A 23602-nucleotide genomic window follows, 5' to 3' on the forward strand; every position below is an offset into this window, starting at 1 on the left:
CAGGGAGGGACGCGAGCTAGCCGGAGATCCGAGCGCGCGCGCAGCGCTCTCGATCTGCTCCTTCTGCTGCTGCTGCTGCTGCTGCTACGAGTGAGTGCGTTGCGCCCCTCGCTCCCAGCATCACTACAAGCGCCCGCCTCTACCCCCCCCCCCCCCCCGCTGCTCGGCTTCCAGCGGGCGCTCCATCCCGTCCCTCCGCCTTCTTCCGAGGGGCAGCAGCGCCGCTTGACGCCGCGCACACCAAACGCTCACTCCACTTCTTGGGCAGCGCCGACTTTTCCGGAGCCACGCCGGATTTGGTGGGGGGTTTTTTTTACGCGTTATTCTTCACCTTGGTATATCGCGGTGACCGTTGTCATTAGCGGTAGTTTACTTGGAGATTGTGGAAGCGGAAGGCGATAGCGTTGAGGCGCAACGCAGAAGAGAGAGAAGAGAGAGATGGAGGCGAGGAAGCCACCGGCACAAGCGGCGAACTGTCTGCAAGAGCTCACGAAGCTGATCGGGGCGCAGCAGGAGGTCATCGAGCGGCAGCAGAGGCGCTTGGAGGCTCTTGAGAGGCTGGTGGCGCAGCTGGGGCGAGAGAACGCGGCGCTCAGAGCCGGTCCCGAACAGCAGCAGCAGCCCCCTGCTGAGCCGTGCCTCTTACGCTCCGTGGCCACTCTACCCGCGATGAAGGCTGATTCGTGAGTCGCACCTCACCACCACTACCACCATGCACCCTCCCACCCCCTTCAACAGACTGTTGGGGCAAGTGCTGTTAGCGAGTAGCACCTTTGACGGCCAGCACGGCACACGAGGGGCTGAGTGGCCGGCAAAAAACGCTCGGCCGATTTTGCCTCCCCAGGTACTCATTCGAGGCTGAGTCGACCTAGGGGAGGCACAGAACCGGTTCAGATAATCGTCACTGGTGTTGGCCGCCAGCGGGAATCGAACTCGGGGGTTCGTAGCGTAGCGAGCGCTAATCCACTACACTACCGCTCCCCAGCCAGACACACTTACACACACACGCGCGCACAGGCATGCGATCCAGCCACGCTCCAATGGTCGAAGCGCGCTCTTGTTCCTTGTCGTTCATCACGATTGCGGTTGTATGTAAGGCAATGAGGTTGTCGTGGTGGTGGTGGTGGCAGTGGATTGAGTGCCGGCATAGTAGTTCTTGTTTACCTGTATAGATGCTGACGCTGCGTGCTGAGAAGTGCTCGCAGTAAAGTGCGTAACTGTTTTATTGGGGAGTGTGTGTGTGTGTGTCCGCGCGCATTAAAAGTGAAGCGTGCCGAGATCTACGAGAATGTGTGGTGGGTTTATTTTGTTCTTTTCCCCTTCTGCTATCCGCGAAACTTAAGTTCCACGAAAAAAAACCCCCACTGTTAATGCGCACTCGCTTGCGCGTGGTAGAGAGATGTCATCGGAATATATTCGACTGCACAACGGGGAGGGCCCTGCCGACGTTTTACTGGTTACCACAAGCCATAACTATGGAGCTGCGCCATTAATTTGATGGACGAGACAAAAAAAAACACACACGCACGCAGTGTGGCGCATCAATAAACAGTGCGATACTGGGGCTCCAGGATTTTTTTAAGTGTCCGGCAACACAATACATCATTAGTACAACACACAGCAGCGGCCACGAGACCCCAGCCGTCGATGCATTTCATACGGTGCGTCACCTGCGGACGAATTTGCATATCGCTCAAAGGTAAATAGAAGTAAATTATACGTGGGGTGTTTGGTTTTTATTTAAATGGAATGTATATTTGTTTTACTATTGAGATATCCCGGGTTTGTTTTGGTCGTCTCGTGAACGAGCTCAAGCAGAATCTTAACTGGAACTGGATTTGTTTGCTTACACAAATACTGCCGGATACATTTTCTTCGGGAAAGCCAAAAGGCTGATGAGCTTAAACATGACGGACGCAACACAGGACTTGTGCTATCGCCACACGCTGCTTTTAACCGGTAGTAACTCTATAACATCGCATATTGAATGCTTATTTTGTTTACCGAATTGTTATTGTGGGTCTAAACTATGAACTTGCAGAGCGTGGACTGTGCGATGCTGTTGTGTGAAATCAAAACATGGTTTTGGCTGTACCCCATCGGCCTATTTTTTATTCGAAGATGGAGAGCAGACGACATGCTGTGCTATTGTCGTGATATTTCCAAATCAGTTAACTTAGTAACATCACATCCAAGCAAGTTGAGTGTGTCTAATCATTGCCATACACTCTCATAAAAGTCAAAAAAACTTTGCAATACTCAAACGTCGTTCATATGAAGCAAACTATACTCACATATTTAAGTTGAAGTTTACGAGAATGGTAATACAGTATAACAACGTTTAAATTAAGGATGACTAAATAGACGCAATGGCTAGCACGATGAGATCACCACCTCGTGTCCAGGTGATACGTATATTGTTACATCGACGGGATCGTAGGAGATCAAAACCTGGGTGAAAGGCCTTCATCCAGCAGTGGATTGACCAAGGGCTGCCGTTACTGATAATGACGAACGCATTTTGTCTGCAGCGCTCAGCAATCCAGACTTCGACCCTCGGGGGTCATCCCCAGTCAAGGTGAAGGCGACATTTATTTGGCACATGATCTCCTCTCCTCGGGCTGAGCTCTACAAATTCAAACCTTTAGTTGTTGTTGTTTTGTTTTAATACGATCAACATACTGCGAGTTGCAGGCTCATTAATTCTAGATTTGAAGCTTTCGTGACTGCAAGGATTCATATTCTTAGGTTTTTTCGGTAAAGTCACGTAGGTAAAATTTTTTTATTAAAATTAATATGCGCAACGTGAATTGCGGGGGGGGGGGGGGGGGTTAAACTCGCAGTAGACGGACGCGACACTCGGGGGACATTCCCCGTCCGAAAAGAAACGCAACATCCCGTGCGGACGAAGCGCTGCGCCGTCGTTGATCTTTGGGGGGAGGAAGGTGGCGCGGCGATTTGCGATGCACGAGGCTCACGATAGAGAGAGAGAGAAAAACAATCTTTACCTGCGTCCTTTTACTGCCGAGCGGCGGGGTGGGTGGGACATCGCTTTGCGGTTTGATCGATCGATCCATAATCTGTTGGCATTGCTTAAATGCGCTGTATCGATCGGAGAAATTGATATTTATCACTGCGCCAGGCTCAACTGTTTTGTTAGTCGCTTGCATTGTCGCGCGCCTCTTCCTCGTGCGCCCGCAGCGAATTACGCCGCATGGATCCGAGCGAGCGCTGCCGGGCCCCACGGCATTTATAATATCGTATGAGCGGCAATACCCTTCCTTCAAGTTGCTGCTCGCTGGCATTCCGAGCGAGCGAGCGAGATGCCATGCGCGTTCAGGGATGCGCCCAAACGCGGCGCGTGCCACGCATGAATTAAAAACGAGAAGAACGATGCACGATGCGCGTGGATTGTCTGCGACACGTGCTCGTCTCCGGAGGACACGTTTGGTCCCAACCTTTTGATGCACGCGGACTAAGTATAGGTGCCTAATCGTAACACAATATGCGAAAACAAAAAAATCCCCGAAATTATTTTGATAATTAATCAGCCTTACGAGTGTTGTGATCCCTTCTGTACAGCGAGTGAATGTTTTAACGCTTTCAACATTGGTTGGAAAGCTTAAATAGCACCGGTTAAGAATACGTAATACACACCTACACACGCGCGCATATATATTTCTTATAATGAGCACATTTCCTCGGGAAAATACATACCGTCTGCAGAATAATAATAATATCTGTACATTTGTCAAAAGTGGGGTGTGCTTAAGCAGGCGACGCACCGCCACTTCTAAATGTACCGATGAGCCACGTGAATCATTTAGCGCGTGCACGTGGTGGAGAGGCATTGGAGTGGCATAACTCAGCCACGATCACGACTGACTACCCAAGCTCGACGCCCAAGATCAGTGGCGAGTATGTGAACTGGTGCTGGGCCTCTCCATGTATGTCAACTGAGCCTGAAATGAGTACCTGTTGCTGCATGTAAATAGCATCACTTGTAAGACAAAAGGCAGCTGGGGCGTGTTGTTAGTCACACCACACCCTCATGTGCGGTGTTCGCCTTCACAGGTGCTCACTAACAGCACTTGGCCCCAACAGTCTGTTAAATCACCAGGGGTTCCTTGTCTTGATGGCTGTGCAGAATAAGTTTGCATTCCGGTTTTAGTTTTGTTATAGCACGAATTTCAGAGCCCGAAAATGTACCTTCATTCTCAAAAAAAATGTGTTTGGTAGATAAAGAGACAATGTGATGAAATTAACTAGTTTGCAGGTGCTAGGTGGCTTATTATATCACAGGATTGTGAGAGAAAGAAACGGCTTGGGGAGGTCTTGATTTATCAGTTTATTATCATCATGATGATGAGATGAAGGACAATAAAAAAACATCCAGGCAAATCTCGAAATTTTGAGGCTATCTGAATTGCTTAAAGGCAGTCTTTGAAATGCCCAGGCACTCCCAATGAATTCTCAGGGAGTCTACCTGAATTTTGAGTTTGTCTCTAAATTGTCTGAAGCGTTTCAGGCGATTTTCTGGAAATATTTTTCATAGCAATGTGTAATTGTCATGAATTGCAAATGATTGTGCATTGTTACATAAAAGAACAGACAAGATGGACTACAATTCCCTGAGCATGTTCTGTGCTAGATGTAATGTTGTTATTGTTATTATTCTATTGGGATAAAACACACACAAAACATCGCATTTGTGCATAATTAAATAGAGTAGTGATGAAGAGATTCAGAAAGTCGCCACCAGTGAAAGTGCCAGCCGTTGCAAATGAATTAATTTCAAAGTTTCTGCCCTGTCCACTTCACACGTGCCTATAGCCCCCGTTGTGAACTGTGTTTTGCGTTCATTGCGTCATCGAGTTTCCAGACGTGAAACTTGTATTGTTGGTGAGGTCCGCGGGAATGGATCGGCGGGGTGACATTGAGAAACGTGGCGAAGCGTCCTCATTACCTTGATCGCAAGTCCTATTTTAATTCCGCAAATCAGACAACTGCTGCATAATGAGCGGATTAGTTTTCTATTTCTCTCCGTGCACATCCTCCCTTCGGGGAGCTTAACCACCCCGTTTGTGGAGATTAACACGTGGGAAAGCCAGTTTCCTGCTGTTTACCAAGGCACCACGTGGGGAAACCTTTTTTTTTTGCAGATTCAGTTCCTGTAGGGATATGTTTTTCTCTCCTTGAGGAAGTCACTTGGGGAGGGGAGGTTGGGGGTGGTGACGGTGGAGGGGGAGAAAAATAAGAGACCGCAGCGATGTTTGCGGCTTGTTGCTATGTGAGAGGAAGGATCACAATTGCCCTTGCTTGAGGGCATCTTAGAAGCAAGGTCATAATCTCCTTTCTGTACCTCGCGCCAGGGTCAAGGCATGACGTTTCTCGAACCCTTTAATGAAATTTGCTTAACCGGCAGCAGGAAACGATAACGGTCAGTACATTCCCGCACGGTGCATTTATAACAGTGCGCATAATTGATGTCTACGTTTTGACTAGATAGTAAGACGTTGCCAAGAGCCACTTTTCAATGATTGAGCTCTAATGTATTGAATCACAATGTGTTTGTTGACTGTAATTGCATTTTCATGATGAATGGTGTGTTTTTTTTTAAGTATTGCAATGCACAAAGATAAATGGAAATATACGCTTTCAAGAAATTGACTTCTCTTTCGTTTATTGAAATTTTTATGAAACAAGACTGGTCGTAAAAAAAGAAACCCCCCCATCTAAAACGGGATTAACCCGATGTCCTCTCACGTAAATTCTCGCCGAAGCGTATGAAATTTGCTGAAGGTATGACTTCATGAAAATCGTGTGAGAATACGCTTGGATGTTTGAAAAGAACACGCGTTTTATAAACTGATGGTGGTTACAATCGATTGTGAATAAGAGTGACATTTACTTCCTGTTAAGTTGTTTATTTGGCGCACATATTTGCCGACAATGTTCCTGGTTCTTGTATTGAATTAAATACAGCTGCTTGGAAAAGTTAAGTCAACAAGTACTGGTTTTTAATATGTAGCAATGACTGAATGTTGTAAGAAATAATGGAGATTTTCAGCCATTCTCAGTCCACCAATGGATGAAGGCCTCCCCATTCCATGACAATCATGGGGGTTTTCGACCATACTTCTCCATGCTGGTTGATGAATGGGGGAGAGGGGCAGGTGCGGTTGTCATATCACTTTAGCACTGATTTTAGCCATGGCAGGGAATTGAACTTGGATCGCAGGGTTCACAGTGCATTATCCTGACCACACAAGCACCCCCCCTCCTTATTTATGGGCAACAACTGCAGACTGTATCTTTATTGATGATAACTTAACCGCCCCCTTAACCTGTTGTGGACTTACCAAATCCGATGGACTGTAAGGTAGCCAAGAGACGGGACCGCAAATGGATTTAATCTGCCTGAGCAGAGCTCTGGGTGTTATCCGCTTATATGTGTGTAGGTTTTTCCAGGTGATTTGGGTTGTCTGGCAAATGCTCGTTAATGGAATAAGGCAAACATCCCAGTGCAGGACCTTCCTAAAAAAACGAGTCTTAAGCCGCAGTGGGGCTTTTCTCGATGAACAAGAAAGGGCATTAATCATATAGCCAGATATGAGATTCTAAATGCTGATGAGACCCAATAGGTTAAATGTCTTTCCTTTTTTTTCCTTCCGGCCAAACTCTTTAAGATTTGTGTTTGCAATCATGCGTTTGCACTACGTTCATACATTTTTTAACGCATACATATGACATTGTAGTCGATGGTGTAATGTGAACCATTTTCTTCTTCCGATGTAATTGTCTGCTGAAAGAAGAGAAACGACGAAAAAGAGCAGGAGACAGACGAGATAGCCGCCCGCTGTTGTCACGTGACGACACTGCATGCACGCGCGGCCGGTCCGATTCCCAAATGCGTTCAGCGTTGACTCCGCGAGCAAGCGAGAAGCGGGGTAATTTGCTCGTTCGGTACAGCACATGTTGGCGAAACTTTACAAGTTGGTGTCCATTACCGTTCAACTTCTGATGGAGGTATTTATGATCGCACACCGGGTATGACGTCTAATATGAAAACTCCACAACTGTAACCGTGTGGTTATTAGCACGGTTGGCTACGTACGGTGCAGTGTGAAAGAAGTTTAACATGCATACAGAGCAAAAGAAACCGACTCTGCTCAACGGATTTAACTCGCAACCACTGTCACCGCAGCTATAGGGATAAACGTGTAGCTTTGATCCTTAAGCATTAAGGACTGCGGCAGAATTTTTCAGGAAAAAAATTGTACTGTATAAATACACCTTTAAAAAAAATGAATAGCATAATATTGCTGGTAATTCCATTTCATTTCATGTTCGGAGCTGTTTAAAAAAAATCGGATAATTTCTGGTAGATATTAAATTTTAATTAGACCCATGGGGTGGAGGCAAAATGGGCAGGGTTAATTAGTCAAGTTGTGGTGGCTTGGATTATAGTCAGTTCGCTGCATAAGATTAAATGAATTTAATTGAGATTAGGGGATAAAATCCGACTGTTATGTAACTGTACGGCTGTAGGAGCATTTTAAATTCGATTTAGGATGGTTCCCGTCCTTGTGTCTGGATTATAATTTAGTTTTTGCCGAATTGGATTTTTATTCCAAAAAAAATCCCATAACTCACACTAGTAGTAAACTCACACTAGAAGCTGTTACAGTCTTTTTTTGGGAAAAATATATAATTATTTACCTCTGCCATGGGAATATGGAATTTCTACCATGGGCACAGGGCTGTCAACAGAAGATGAACATGACTCCATGCTAATTTGAGTGAGAAACCATTTAGATTTTGTTTACACCCTCGATTATAATTCAACATAGCTCTTTAACCAGGCTGCTGTGCAAACATATGCATTGTTTTTCTTTAGCGGTATGCATACCATAATCGGAGACATGGGTGGGTGACTAAGGAGGCTGATTCACTGTCAGGACACGAGGCACTAATTCCATACGCTTAGGTTCATATCCAGGCAATCACAAGTTCTTGAGTGTTGCAAGTTGAATGCCTCGGCCGTAATCACCACCGGGAGTAAACAATTTCCAAATTAAATCAGGTGTTTTAACTTAATGCAATAATGTTCCAGATCTGAGGATTATTGTTTGACGGCACGCACAAAGGTGCGTTATATACCGAGTGTAGATAACTGGCCCTATAGAAGCGACTTCAGAAGTGTTTCCGTGATGTCATACGCTGAAGCTATTCTCTGGGCAAGGTGATGCACTGCTCGCTGTTAGAGTAATGGTTAGATAGTGCTTCGTCTCGTAACATGGGGCTGATGTCGTTATCTGAATACAACTGTGGAAAAAAATGCTTACAAATAAATAAGAAGCACAATAAAAAATTTGTATCACTTTATTGTAAAAAAAAATAGAAATCTGTAAATTGAATACAAATTCGCCAGTATTTAGAGCACCTATAATGCATATTCATCTGTAAAAAAATGTATTCCAAAGGGGACATGCACCACGGAGATGGAGCGTGCATGTGCTAGAGATAGATTGTTGCATCACAAGACCATAAGAAATTCATTTGGCAGCTTGTTTGTGATGGAAGGCATTTATTAACGGATGAGGCAGAACAATTACAGCTTCTTTTTTAGAATAACTTTTGTTGTTCAGCGCTTTAGAACTTATAATAAAACATGGGCAGTAGGCCTCATTTTCCAACCACTTATATTTCACAACTTAACCACTGCGATTTCGACAGCAACACACACAATGTAAACATGTGTGCGAGATAAATGCATGGCCAATTTTTTTAAATCTATAATATCTATTATTTGTATTTCTTAACATGTAATCTAAAACCATGCTCAGACAGAATAGTGTATGACACAATGTTTTTTTACGTTGTTTCCAGTTTGTACAGATCTAAGCAAATACTATTTTTTGTTGAGCTTGCACAGTTATTTATCGTTGTTATGTTTAGGCTTTTATTGAAGTTGGTAATTCTGGCGTAACTGTTGTTGTTTAGGTTTAAATTATAAGTAAAAAGTACGCGGTTAACCAGATTCATAACGGTAGCATTACATCAATAGGGATGCTGCCAAGGTGGAATGGGTTGGAACGCGAGACGTCCAATCCATCGATCACCTATTCGATTTCTTCAATTCTTGAATCAGGAGGTCCTGTGTGGTGGGGTAAAGTGTGAGTACTTCCACCTAGCCAGTGTGGAAGGTGAGGCGCCGCTGTGGCGAGATGTTAACTACCTTGCCTGATATGCAGGAGGTTCGTGGGTTCAATCCCAACCCTGGCGCATGTTTTCCCCGTGGTCACGTGGATTTCGGTTTTTCTCTGGTTTTCCCCTCCACATTTATAAACATGATGAGCCACTTGGTTGGCCTATTATTTGTGGCCAGCATCTGAAAAAGAGTTTATATATTAGGTCAAACTACATTCTCTGAAATTATTCTCTGAAGCTCTCTCTCTCGTCTGAGTGGCGTGAGCAAGTAATTGCGATGCTGCATTTTAAAATGTGGTGCAAATCCAGAGACAACGGATACCTACTGCGGCCAATCCCGGCCACAATCTAAAAGCCTGGGCACATTTTAAAGCTGGCCATGGATTTTTCTTCAGGTATGATGGTTCTAAAACCATTGGGAAATTAACCCGGAAAGACCTCGGTTTAGGCGAGCTATACCACGAGAAGAAAATCACCTCTGCTGTTCATAAATCTTCCAGTCATGTGTGACCAGTGGAATTAATGTTCTCTGCACAGACTCATTGTACTGCGTGTGGTCAGTCGGTTTGGAACACCTGGGGTAAACGAGGAGAATATTTCAATTCCCTCTGACTGGTTGTTCCCCACCACCACCATCTACCAACGATGTCAAAAATTGAAATGTAATTGCTATGCCAATGCCATATAAACAGTATACAAGTTAAACAATTTGCGGAGTAATTTCATCGCTCACATTTCAAAACCGTTTTGACTATTCTCCATGAATATATATCGTAATGTTGTATTTATTTTAAATGTTGGAATAGGAATACTCAACTACTGTTTGGACCAGTGGTTCTTAACCATTACTCCAGTCTTGCACTCCTTTGGCTCTCCATCGTAAAAAGTATGTAATGTTAATAAATAGACAGGTTTGATTAAACAAAGTAGTGGTATATTCTTGGTTCTTATGGTAAAGTCACGTAAAAGGGAAAAATAAAATAATACATTTTCTTGCTGTGGTTTTCACACCTGATGATGATTGCTTGTGTTGCAATCAAAACGTCGTGATGATTTTATTGTTTCCCTTCTACGTGACTTTACCGAAAGAACCAAGAATATGAATCCCTGCAGTCATGAAAGCTTTAAATCAAAAAGTAGTTGTACTTACGTCCCCGTACGTGATTTGTATTTCGATGATTTACCATAAAAAAAAAAAAAAATCTGGCCACATCTCGCATCCCCAGAAAGGACATTTCGCCACCTCCAGTGGGTGCGTGCACCCCAGGTTAGGAACCACTCGTTTAGACCGTCTCATCACTAATCAGAAGTGTGATCTGTGTCAAAGCAAATACGGAAAGCAAGAAAAGTCTACTTTTTAAACACACCAATCACAGTCCAGACTGTGGCTGTTTTCGTGCGCAACTCGGGCATAATGGTTTGCCATCTTGCAGGAAATGTGTCTTTCTCCGCGAACATCTGGCAGGGTTACGTTTATATTGGATGCCTGACAAGGACACGCGCGACAATAAGTGAGACCACTGAGATATGTCGTGAACTCCCCCGCATCCCACTCCACCCCCTACCCACACCCCCTGCAACATCGGCAAAATTTATTCTCAACAGGTCACAGATGGCACGACTAAGAAAGAAAAAAAGATAAATTACAAAATAGATAATGACGTGAAAAAAAAAACCTAGCGTCTTTGTGCAATTAAGCCGAAAAGTATTCCATTTCGTTTATCATACCAGATGCCTGTTGTAATCTCGCTGGGAAATAAAACAACAAAAAAGAGACCTGCAGGGATTCCGCCTGGGTGTTTTGTACATTCATCATTGATTACCAGGCCCATGTTAAAGAGACCTCCAGCACACCGATGTACCGTATAGTATAAGACGGGGGGGTCTGGGGGGTGTACGTGTCACCGCGTCTCCTGCTGCTGTGTATGCTTGCCTAGGTCACGAAGTGCGCAGTTCGCCTCTGAATGGACAATTGGGCTCCCAACATGCAAAGAGGCTGTCCGAACAGTGTTTCTTACCGTGACATTCCATAAACTTACACGATAATGGTTATTGTTTTGGGTGGCACCTCCCCCCGCACCGCCCCCCCCCCCCCCATTTTACCAACCCGCATTTAGCAACATAGTGAAGTATGGTGAAAATAACTCCATGACCGACATTTGCAAGGTCATATAAATAACTATCATCCATGGGTGGATATAGTGCAGGAAGAGGTATTATATTTATTTATTTTGCGTCTATTATTAATAATCATCATGGCCATCACTGGTCATGGTCAATCCACTGCTGGATGAAGGTTTTCCTATTTCCATCATCATCATTTCCATCGCTCGCGACCTTGTGATGCGCTGATTCATCTCGCTCATCGTTTATTCATAACCAGAAGAGAGTCCATCGAGAATAGCATTCTTCTCTTTCACGGTCGATCCGGGTAAAACAAGCACAAACATAATAATGATGTATTTCTTTTCGAAAATTGTAACAAAAATAGAGTGTTAAACTTTACAAGAATAAACATGAATGCAAAACAGCATGCACAGATTAACGTTGAATAAAGATTGAGCAAAAATAAATAAAGTCGAACATGAATTTAACACGTATAATATTATAATTTAGTAATAGATTTTTACCCTTTTAACTGGCAACAAAACTGACACCTTTATGCACGGGATCATGTTTGCATTAACCACAACACTTGCGGTTAAAATGCAAACAAAAAGACAACTCTGATAATGTATGCACTGTCCTTCAAATTGATTGGTCCACACCCAAGACAGCTTTGCTTATAGCCTAGTCTCACATAATTCACAATATTTTTTTTTGGTCGGATTGCGTCAGTAAAATGTGTGTCGTGTACCCTCATCCACCCGACACAGGTTGTTCTCCAGCACACCGGTGGTGCTGCTGAGGCAGTCATACATGGACACGTTTGTTCACGTGACGACTTTATTATTCGGCTGTGTCGGGTGGAGTGGGCTGTACGACACAACATTTTTACTCACGCGTTCCAACCCAAAAATCTATTATGAATCACAAGTTGAACGTATCAATCAATGATTCCACTGAGCCTATTGTTTTCACAGTTCTGTTGTAAAGCTCTGGGTGTATTTATGCAGTGGAGTGTCTGTAAAACGTTGCTCTCAACACGTGCTCTATATATAAACACATCCTAGCGATATCAATCGCCACATGAGATGTTTGGAGATACAATGTGCACACCAAAGTGAGAACATTTTGCTATCGGTCGAGTTAACATTCAAATCGTACACTGTGCCTGGCGTCTTCTTTTACGTGTGAACTTCCGAAATAAAAGTATGGCTTTTAAAAATCAAATACAAAGTCAGACTCCACTCGTGAATATTTTATATTTGCTAGGCAATCTTTATTATATGCAAGGGATGCGATGGTACCAACGCTGAACAGGTTCTGTATTCAATGACGACAGCTGAGCTCATGATGGGCAAATGTCCAATGCACACAATTATTAACATGGACATAGCCAAACCATATTTTTAATATGAATAAATACAATTATTTTCCAGCAAAGCATGCTGTGTACACTTTGACATTTTTCAGATTTAACATCTCATTCCCACAGCAACCCATTCAAAACACTTGATGCAAAAGCACAAAAGTGTCCCCTGTTACACGGGGCTTGTATTGACAAGAAATTGACTTATTTCAGTTTATCCGGCCCTAAAGGCATTGTCGATTTTTGGCAGTTCCTGTCAGTGCCATGTGGACACTGAACGCGAAAGACGGATTGCAGGGCAGCGCGCTTGCACTCGCCTTGCAATGTGTTTCAGTTGCCATGTCAAAGCTAACAGAACGCCGCTTGTTATTACCTTCTGCAATCTGTACCATAACCGCATGGCGATCCCAACCTTCTGTAGAGGACGGGATGTGTAAGTGTTAGTTATGGGGGACACAGTGGGAGGGCAGCACCGAGAGTGGGGGAGAGGCAATGGAGTTTGACGCTGGCCGCTCTTGGTAGATCACAGCACAATAACAGAACGCAGCAGTGGGGCAGACAAGCTGAGCGACCAGTGGCATCCGTTGCTACCTCCCACCATGCAATTCTCCACTGGTGGGCCCATCCATCTTTTGTGCCTTGTCTTCCCAAATGCCCTCTTTTCTTTTTCCCTCTGTCGCCCTTTGGGACCCTAACCCGCCCACTCTATCTTACACCCCCCCCCAACCCCAACTATCTCATTAGCCGCAGCACTGCCTGCCATTACCCCGTCTTCAAGACAGTGGCGGTACACGTGCTGTATACAAAGTAATCGTGGCGAAGGCAACTTGTGATTAATTGCAGACATGTTAGTGAAGGTGAAGCGAACGGTGAACAAGCAAGCACCATCCAATGTGGTGTGTTCGAGTGTGCATGCATCTACTTAGCTAGCGAGTGCAATCCACTGGATGCATATATTACTGGTAGGAACCTCCTGGTTACACCAGCCCACAGGGGATTATTGTGTCCGTCCGTCGTGCAGGGAGGGGCTGGGTGGGGAGGGGCTGGGTGGGGAGGGGAGGGGCTGGGTGGGGAGGGTGGGGCTGGGTGGGGAGGGACTGGTCACCCCGTGGTGCCCTTATAAAATTCTAGATTTGAAGCTTTCGTGACTGCAAGGATTCATATTCTTAGGTTTTTTCGGTAAAGTCACATAGGTAAAAAATTGAAATTAATAAAAGTAAAATAAAAACTAAATAAAAATCACGACGTTTCGGAGGCAACACAAGCTTACGTCTTCAGGTGGAACCGTCACAGCACGATAGCTGTGTAGGGCTGTTACAGAGGGGCTGTTTGTGTAGGGCTGTTTGCATAGGAGCTAACGGATAACAAACACAGTGGGCGGGGACTCCGCGAGTACACGGGGTGGTGCCCGCAACGACGTCCGCACCGGACGGCGTGAGGGGGGTTGTGATCCTCTAGGGGAGTATAAAAAGGGATGAGCCAGAGAGCTCGGGGTTCAGTCTTAGAGTAATTAGGGGAAGACGGAAGACCGACCAGATAGGCCCTGGACTCCCCCTGGGACGCCGCCCTTATCAGGGCAGCGCAGGCTGGAGCCAGTGGCGTGGTCCCGTGAACCAGAGTCAGTACTCTGGGACTCCGGGTACCGTAGCCCGACTGACCAGTGTCGGGCCAGACAGCCTCCCCTAGCCCGTTAGTGGAGGACTCGGGGTAGGAAGGATAGCTAGAGGTGTATCCCCAGTTATACGGGTGAGGGGGCCGATACACCCCTCCAGTGCTGTACGACCATTGTGTAAATAAACACGTGTGCCTTACTACGGTGTCCAAGCGTCTTCAAGAGTACTTCAGCTGTATCAAGTGAGAGAAATTCCAAGAAACAGTATTTGTATATATACAGGTTGAGGGTGGGAGGAGCCAAGGTAGGCCCTGCATATTATTTTTGTGAGGTTCGGTGCGGCTGAAGCACGCTGTTAGGAATGAGCCTTTGTTGTGTAAACTAGGTGCGGCTTGTGCCCGCCCTCACAGTCGGGCATATTTGCGGAATACACCACGCCGCCGTTGACTTTGGCCATTGACCGAGCAACCCAACGTTCCTACCAGCTCCCTCCACAGAAATGTGTTGCTCAGCTGCTATGGATGCAGTCTTGCTAAACTATAAAGCCTACTTTTTTGTAATGAGTGGCAACTGAAACGGACTAATAGGGGTATTCTTGAAATTTATTTCTGAACCAGGACAAGATATACATTTATAGCTAGAATTATCACTGCTTTATTCATGAAACGACAATCATGTTGCTGTTAATGTCAGGATGCAAATGATCTTGCATCACCATAACTGTGATGTATAATAAAGCAAGGTTATTTAAATCTATAGATATTTGCACATGTCCTCAAGCAAATCCAGTTAAACATTCGTGAAATAGCGAGTAGAAGGAATTGTGGTATAGGTACGGCAATGGCAGGGTCCTGTGATGGACTACGGATGTAAGATGCAGAAAGATTATTGCTGGGCATGTCTGTGATGAACTATATGTGTAGGTAAAGATGCTGAAAGATCATTATCCAGGTTTCCTATCCACATCCTACGGTGCCCTTGCGAGTACCTACGTTAGTGGTATTTTCCATTCCCATGAAAAGCAATGCAGAGGGAAGAAATTGAATTTAAAAAGTACGGTGGTAGGAAAAAAATGGCAAATGCAAAGCATTACAATGTCAAGGATAATATGCTAATGCTTTTTTTTTCCTGAAGAAAGCCACCCCCTCCCCCTAATCCTTGCTGGCAGTCATCAGAATTAAATAAATATATTGCATTTACTCTCCTTTCTTGCTCAATGTATCAGGCAGCGTGGCAGCTCAGTGCTCAGCTAATTGAGTGCTCACCTAATGTATGATCGCGCCGAACGAAGCTCCCCCTTTGTCCCGTGTGTGTGTGTGTGTTCTCTCTCTTCCAGAGCTGTGTATGTGTTCATGTCTGAAATGGATGTGTGTGTGTGTGCAGCGTGCTTGATAATAATGGTCTTCAAGTGTTATACGTGCACCTTCGGCAACACCATCTCTCAACGGTCAACAATTTCGCGTCTCTTTTACATTAAATGGCCAGTTCCTTCTCGATCGGATTCCTACGATCGGCTGGACTGATGGCACGGACGATGTGAAATGTGGATACGTTTGCTCCATGACCTTCCGCCTCATCTAGTTTTGTATCTTGCTGGTATTATTAATTCGTGATTAAATGTTTCACTCTGGAAATACTTAACTCGTGTCTGGATAAAAATGTTTTCGCTTGCTGCTAATATTTACATTGCAAGTAAAAACAACATTTTAAACAAACATCCCATCAATTCTCATTCCACAAACGGATGAAGGCCTCGCCACAACCATATTAAGCCGTGGTGTTGTTTGACCATACTTCACCACGCCGGTCAGTGCGGGTTAGAGGGGGGGGGGGGCAAGACTAGTTATGATACTTCTCCCGCCACGATGTGAGACATGGCCGGGAACTGAATTTGGCTCGCCGGGTTCATGTTTAAGCGTGCCAACCACTTTGCCACCGCTCCTTCCCGAGCATTCTACTTTATTGGCAGTCGTGTAGTATCTGCCTTTTGTATTTGCTCGTATAACTGAGCTCCCACTTAGAAACAAATAGACTTGTAGTCTCAATGGTAACTCGTATCTGGTGATACATACTTATTTACTTCGCACAAAAGTACCCAATAATCAGAACAGACAATGATTTAATTTGTATCTTAACGCAGCAGTTCAATGCCACTTTGTTTGGGTGAATCAGTTACAAATGTGAACTATTAAATGCTCGAGCTATGGAATGAATATTAACAGCAACAACAACAACTTTATTGCCCGTAACACTGTGTGTTCGATATGCAGGGAGAACGGCGTCAATTGAAATGCAAATCAATTCTAAAGCAACTTTGCAATGCACACCGATACATGCTGTGCATTTCACAGGAAATCGCACCGGCCTTCGAGCGTACCAACGTGTATTTGATGTACAGTATATCTCTCAGAGTTGTTTATCATTCCTGTTTTATCGGCATGCCACCCGTGTTGCATATAAGCCGTTCACATTGTCCCTGCATCACTCTGCAGAGGGAGCGGCATTGTGCGGTGAATTGAAAGTACCTCGGACATATTATTTGTTACGATTATGATTGTATACCTGCAACGGCGAAACATTGGTCACCGCCAAATTCTGCTGATGTCGGGGAACGTTAGAAAAATACGATTGTATAAGAATAATGTGTGTGTGTGTGTGCATATATAGTGAATACACATACCCGCTCACATACATCTCTTTCATAAGCACTGTAAACATATGAATTCAGAAGGCACAGCAATGTTTATAGAATGTTTAAATCATCCACTCATTGCCCAGCTGAAGGGCATGGCGATTCATGGCAAAATTATTCCTCAATTATGAAGCAAAGAGAATTATAGAGCCATATAATTTATTTGGGTTGTGATTGTATGTTGGCAGTAACCAAACATTGGTTTGATGCAACATTTTGCCGCCTTTGGTGAACCTTCTGGTAAATAAACAAGGGTGCAAGGGTGATTGAACACATACGCGTGCCTAGCGCGTGCAATAGCGGTGGTTGTGGACTTCACAACGAACCTAGTTTAATGAGTTCGACTCCCAGTCATGCATTAATTCAGTAGCAATTGATATGTGAGCCTGTCCTGGGCTTTGTATAAAAAATAAAATACAGCACCGCCACCACTCCCCTGGTGGATTAATGCTTCCCTAGAACGTGCTGGTCACGGTTTTTTTAACCATACTTCACCACAATGGTCATTCCGGGTTGGTTAAGGCAAACACAGGACCAATTTTTATATTATTCCCCACCGCTGTTAGCTGTGGTTGGGAATCAAGCTAAGGTCATTGGGTTCAAAGCCCTGTGATACTAGTTATGATATCACTCGGCACTGCCCTAAAGCCTGATTGCTAATCAAGCAAAGACAATTGGGTCTCATAGTGCGGTGTGCTGCTCACCACTGCATCGCCACAAAACCCCCGTTGTAGATAAATACGCCGTAAAATGAGTGCCTCGGTGTAATTTATTGTCATTAGTGGGGATGCAAAGGGGGCGTCTTGTGTTTTGCATGCAGAGCTGAAGAGAAAGTGAAATGCCTATACAATTCCCATACGTTAAGAGGTGTCCGGGGTTGGCCCTGAAATCAATGTCGGACTAATGCAGTGGTTTTTCATTAGTATGTACGGTAGTGATAAAGAGTGTTGCAGTCATTAGTAATACACCAATAACTGATTTCAGAGACTTTATCTTGCATGTCACCAGCGGAATCTATTTGGTATAGTGCTATGGACAAAGCAAGCATCGATGATAAAAGATAACATGTAATTCTTTGATTGTATCTCGTGTACCACTGCCACAAGCCAGTACTATCTATAATTCCAGTATCTCTATAATGCCAGTATCTCTATAATGCTGCATTAAGGGTCAATTGAATACAGCATTTGTTCCCAGATGCGTTATTGGGCCTCGCATTTGAAATTCCTTTCATTACTTCTGCATCTCTTCAGGCCTGATTGCAAATGTTTCTAAACCTACCAGAGAATCGACCTGAAACACACCCGATCTGGCGAGATCTCAGAAGCCGTGCCGCTTTGTTAATTACTTGGAAGGGAGACTCCTTGTGAATGGCAGGTGTTGTAGACGTTGAATTGTGAGACTTGCCAGGAGATGGCAGCGGAGTGATGGATTGAATGTAACTGTCACGAGCTGTGACTCATCCCCGCGTATACGTGCTGCATGTTCTTTACGTTCTCCGATTTCATTCCACATTTAGCCAAACAATGATTCATGGGATTGACCAAACATCCCAATGTAGATTCATAATCACCATTCTGGCGAATTGCCCGATGATGCTGGATGCAATTACCAGCGAAACGTCGTACTCAAATTGTAAATGTTGTGGCTTCAACACACCGGTGGGCTAAAGCAGTGAACTATTTGTCTTTGTCAACGTGACACATTTTTACTGATTGGCCGTGTCGGGTGGTGGAGGGTTACGACACATTTATAAATAACGCGATCTAAACCCAAAAACGTTGATTATGAATAACATTGGTCGCGAAAGCCTACGTGTTAAATCCCAATGTAGAACCCCCCCCCCCCCTCCCCTGAAAAAATACTGTCGTCTTCAGACCCATTGAGGCTTTCCTGGGTAAATTAATGGCATTGGTACTACAGTGTTATAACAATGACATAACGGTCAAGTAGTAACAATGCAATACATTTTGAATTGTATAGTCTCTAAATATAGCTGCCGACAATAGTTACTCGACTTGCTATTGACCGTTAATGTGTTAGTTTTAGGTTTACAGTATAAGGTGGTAAGGTTCATGTATGTTCAGTAATGGCATGCTCTTCCCACACCTTGTCACGCTGGCGAGATATACAGGAGGTCGTGGGTTCGATCCCGACCCTGATGATACCTGTATATTTAGAGTTTGCATGTTCTCTCTCCCCGTGGTTGTGTGACATTTTCTCCGGGTCCTCCAGTTTTTTCCTCTACATTTAGAAATGTGCGTTTAGAGCTATTTGGCTGCTATAAATTCCCACGTGATAAGCCACTTCATTGAGCTATAATTTGTGGATAGATCACTTCTGAAAAATAAATATGTAGCGCAATGGGGCTTACCTGTTAAAATGTATATATACACACTAATGACCAGCCTCGACTGGACATCTGTGAAAAAGATCTGTGTAGCTCATCCGATTCCTCCAGTCTAAAGATTCTGATTCACTCGCCAAACGAAACCAGATATATTCACTGAGAAGCCACTTTTTAAGGCCCCACTGACTATTCACGTAAACATGTGTCATTACCACCATCTAAATAATCGTACAGGACATATATATAACTAAAAAGTCATAAAGAATATAAGGGCCCTTTGTCAATACACCGCTAGACAAAGGCCTCCACTTGCCGTGTCAGTCATAGGGGTCATTTGACCATACTTCACCACACTGGTCATTCCAGGTTGATTAATACGACTGCAGCAGTCCCTTCTTGTGCAGCTACCAGTGTACATACATAAAGTCTACTCTTCTTTAGAAAATACAGTTATTTCGGAAGAACTTTGATGAGACTAGCTATGCATATTAATTGCAGTAAATTATGCGAATGCAGAAACCAAAATAGTAATTTATTATTTTAATAAAGTGACGTCGTATTTTCGCACATGATGTCACAGTCTATGGTGTTTTAGATGTAACCATTAAAAATCTTATTTTGTCCCGATTGATATTCATAACCGTGATAATTTATATAATCATCCTGCAAAAAAAAAATGCTACACTTACCTTTGTTGCGAAGCGGTGTGAATGATTATCTCTATTCATTTTTGTAACAAATATTCATAGAGTTATGTACTGCTAAGAAATATAATTCATTTCTCTGTACGTTTCAATATGTGGAGTATAAAAATTCCAATTTATTTTTTATTTGAAAGCCAGAAGGCGTGAAATCCATCAACTTGTCTTGAATTTGGAATTGTCAATGGTTGCCCTCTATTTACAACTTTCCCATACCTACGAATTCGTTTTTTTTCTCCTCAGAAAATAAAATGTAAGTTTTCCCATCTCAAATCCATTTAGTGACAAAATAATTTAGGACATTCAAATTGAAATGTGATGCTTCTGGGGTAACTTTGGACACTTTCCGCCAAATTCAGGCCGAACCAAATTGTCAGTTTACCTACTTCCAAAATGCGCCCAAATACTTTGTGACCAAGACGGCACCTCTGCCGCTGGCCTTTAGACAGCCAGAAGTTAATTGATCACATCCATCACAATCAAGGAGGGCTTTTGTGTGCCGAAGAGTGTGCTGAACGAGAGCCTGGGGACATTTGTGTCTGCTGGCCATTGCTCAGCGCGTGTCGATTGCTCTGCTTGCTGCTCAGTCGGCTGTTGTGCCGCCACGGCTGTGGGTGAGGCTCCATCGCTGAGAGCCTGAAGATTGTTCGTCACCGGCTGTTAGCTGGCGCCTGGGGGAGATTGGGCTGTGTCACGTTGTCGCCAAACCGAATAAAAAAAAATGTCCTCTTGTTTTACTCAGCCTTGTTGCGTCAAGAGGTTGGCGAGAGATACACTTGACCCCCTTTGACGTCCAATAAGAAGTCGGATAATTACGTTTCATCTAAAGTACGGTTTATACATGTCTTTATTCAGGGGTCACTTAAACATTCCTTTACATCTTTCTGCATGTTTTTGCTGAGCCTCAACAGTTTTAAGCGACACCCAACAAAGTTGCCAATTACATATTTTTACATACTTTTGGGATTGGATTTTTTCCAATTACTGTAAATATGTATATCCTTATTAATGTTTCATTGTGAGCTTTTACATTGAAAATATTGACTCGGGTTATTGGGCTAAATTGCGTCTGGAACACATAAAGAACTTTAATAAAAATAAGATGTTCTCATTAGTTGTCCTGGGAAATCTGTCTTCATGGGACATTGAAAATTATCATTTTTGCCAGTTGCATAAGAATACACTCCTCAAGACATTGCACATTCATTAAGTTCTCCCCCTCTTCAATTGTCGTGAAATATTATTCTTCTCATTATATTTCTCGTTTTTTTTTTTATTCAGATGTGGCAACCATAGTCACCAATTGTGGGCTAAATTGCGTCTGGAAGAAATAAATAACTTTAAAAAAATCATATGTACTCATTAGTTGACCTCAAAATTAAATGGAATCATCTTATTTCGAGGTAGTAAGATGGAATCAGCTTATTTTGAGGTCGCTGTCCTGCAAAATCTGTCTTCCTGGGACATTAAAAGTTATGATTTTTGCCAATGGCCGAAGAATACACGACTCAAGACATTGCACATTCATGTAGTTCTCCCCAATACACATATATAATAGCCCAGATATGTCCTTCTGTGACTGTGATTAACGCCCCCGGATTGGTTGAAGTGCGTCACGTGACCACGAGCGGCCCAATTCGTGTTGTTGTGGTGTGCCCCGGCACCTCGGAGGCCCGAGAAGCAGCAACATGACGGACACAGCGCCGGATACGCAGCCACGGAAAGCTGACGGTCGATCCACTCACACACGGCTCACTCATACACACAGCTCACTCACACTCACACACAATCACTCATACACACAGCTCACTCACACACACTCACACACAATCGCATGCAGCTCAGAGGAGACGGGTGAGTCAGAGTGAGGCAGAGCCATGCTCCGTCCACTGCTGCCCTGAGGGACCCCCGTGCTCTCCACTGCTGGCTTGAGGGAGAGCCGCGCTCTGTCCACTGCTGCCCTGAGGGAGAGCCGTGCTCTGTCCATTACATTAGTACTCGAGTTTTTTTTGGTGCTTAAATCCACTGCTGGATGAAGGCCCACAGCACGGTGTGCAAGTGGATCGTAGGGATTTACATGACCAGTCTGTTGGGCCGCCGCACGCTGTGGTTGTTGAAAGATTCTTCTCATTATATTTCTCGGTTTTTATCATTCAGATGTGGCAACCATAGTCACCAATGCCATGGTGGATATGTGGGGAATTAGAGGAATGAACCTGAAGCAAAAACATCTTCATCTTCTTGGTTCTTTCGGTAAAGTCACGTAGAAGGGAAGTAATAAAATAATAAAAATAAACATAATAAAATAATTCTCACGACGTTTCGGCCACAACGCAAGCAGCCGTCCTCAGGTGAAACCAGGTCTGTCGAGGCGACAGCGTCTGAATGAAACAGCACACGTGCTTGGAGCATATATATAAGCTGGGTTGACTTTACCGAAATAACCAAGAAGATGAATCCCTGCAGTCACGAAAGCTTTAAATCGAAAAGAACATCTTCATTGTACATTGAGGCCTCACTCATTACACACAAAGTGCTTGCCACAAACGAACCACAATACCTTGCTGGTCTCGTCAAGGAACATTCACCATCATCACGCGAACTCCGGCCATCCTCGCAACGGCTTTTTGGCTGGCCATCGAACAAAGACGTTCACCGCATCGCACGCTTTCAGATGCACTTCTGCGGCCGTTGGAACGCTCCTCCTTCCGATATTAGGAAGCCACTGGAGCTATGCACCTTTTAAACCATTCTAGATTGAAAACGTATTTCTTTAGAACTGCTTTTTGTGTTTAGTTTGTTGTCTATGTACGGTGGGAATTAAGTTCAAAATACATTCAAGGTGTGTGTAGTTTGGGCACTGAAGTTTAAGCTGCTGCTTGAGTAATCATTATTTAAATAAAAATAATAATGGATGATATTTTCACGGCCACGCTGGACAAAATTTTGTCGCTCCCTTGCCCATTTAACATAAACCCTTGCATTGAAATTAATACCAATGTCAGTGGTCGCTAAAGATATAGTATTATAAATGTTATCCGTATATTGTTTTCGCAATTCATAAAAGGTATTAATGTATGTTGAACTTCATTCGCACCGCGCGTAGCCGACCATGCTAATCAGAGGTGCGGGAATATACTGCAGTACATTGATATGTAATTGATATGCAACGCAGTACATTCATCAAAGCCACATTTCCGACCACAGTTATGTAATTATTGGGAAAATATTTGTAAGAATATTCAGCACATAGTGTGCTTAATTGCGAGCCTATATAATTCCAACATTACATAGTTTCTATATTAGATTTACTACATGCTAAATACTCTACCGAATAGGAAACACTTTGAGATTAATTGTTAGATTTGTATTATTAATGGATGTCTATGTCTTATGTAATATGCATTTCATAGTTACTCATGTATGCGGGCACATGCTCATAAAATCCGGATCCCATGTGATTTTAAATCAAATTTAAAGATGCTCGTACGCCACATGAAATGCGAAAAAAATACATCTTCAAAAAAAAATACATCTTCACTTTTATAACGTTAAAAAAAAA

General features: G+C 43.8%; 1 protein-coding gene across 4 annotated transcripts in view; it reads left to right on the forward strand.

Annotated features, from left to right (window-relative positions):
• Positions 1-216: 216 nt before the first annotated feature.
• The window catches only part of LOC133342651 (IQ motif and SEC7 domain-containing protein 1-like), a 290148-nt gene continuing 266762 nt past the window's right edge, over positions 217-23602 (forward strand). For 2 of the 4 annotated variants that reach the window (XM_061551935.1, XM_061551936.1), the window contains exon 1: positions 217-683. In XM_061551935.1, the coding sequence (XP_061407919.1) occupies positions 439-683 (245 nt within the window). In that variant the 5' untranslated portion in view covers positions 217-438. The remainder of the gene's footprint in view (positions 684-23602) is intronic. The other 2 variants (XM_061551938.1, XM_061551944.1) reach the window with 1 other exon arrangement.

Source organism: Lethenteron reissneri, chromosome 15, assembly GCF_015708825.2.
Source record: "Lethenteron reissneri isolate LAM-NWPU_2019-01 chromosome 15, ASM1570882v1, whole genome shotgun sequence".
In the NCBI taxonomy this organism is placed as follows: domain Eukaryota; kingdom Metazoa; phylum Chordata; class Hyperoartia; order Petromyzontiformes; family Petromyzontidae; genus Lethenteron; species Lethenteron reissneri.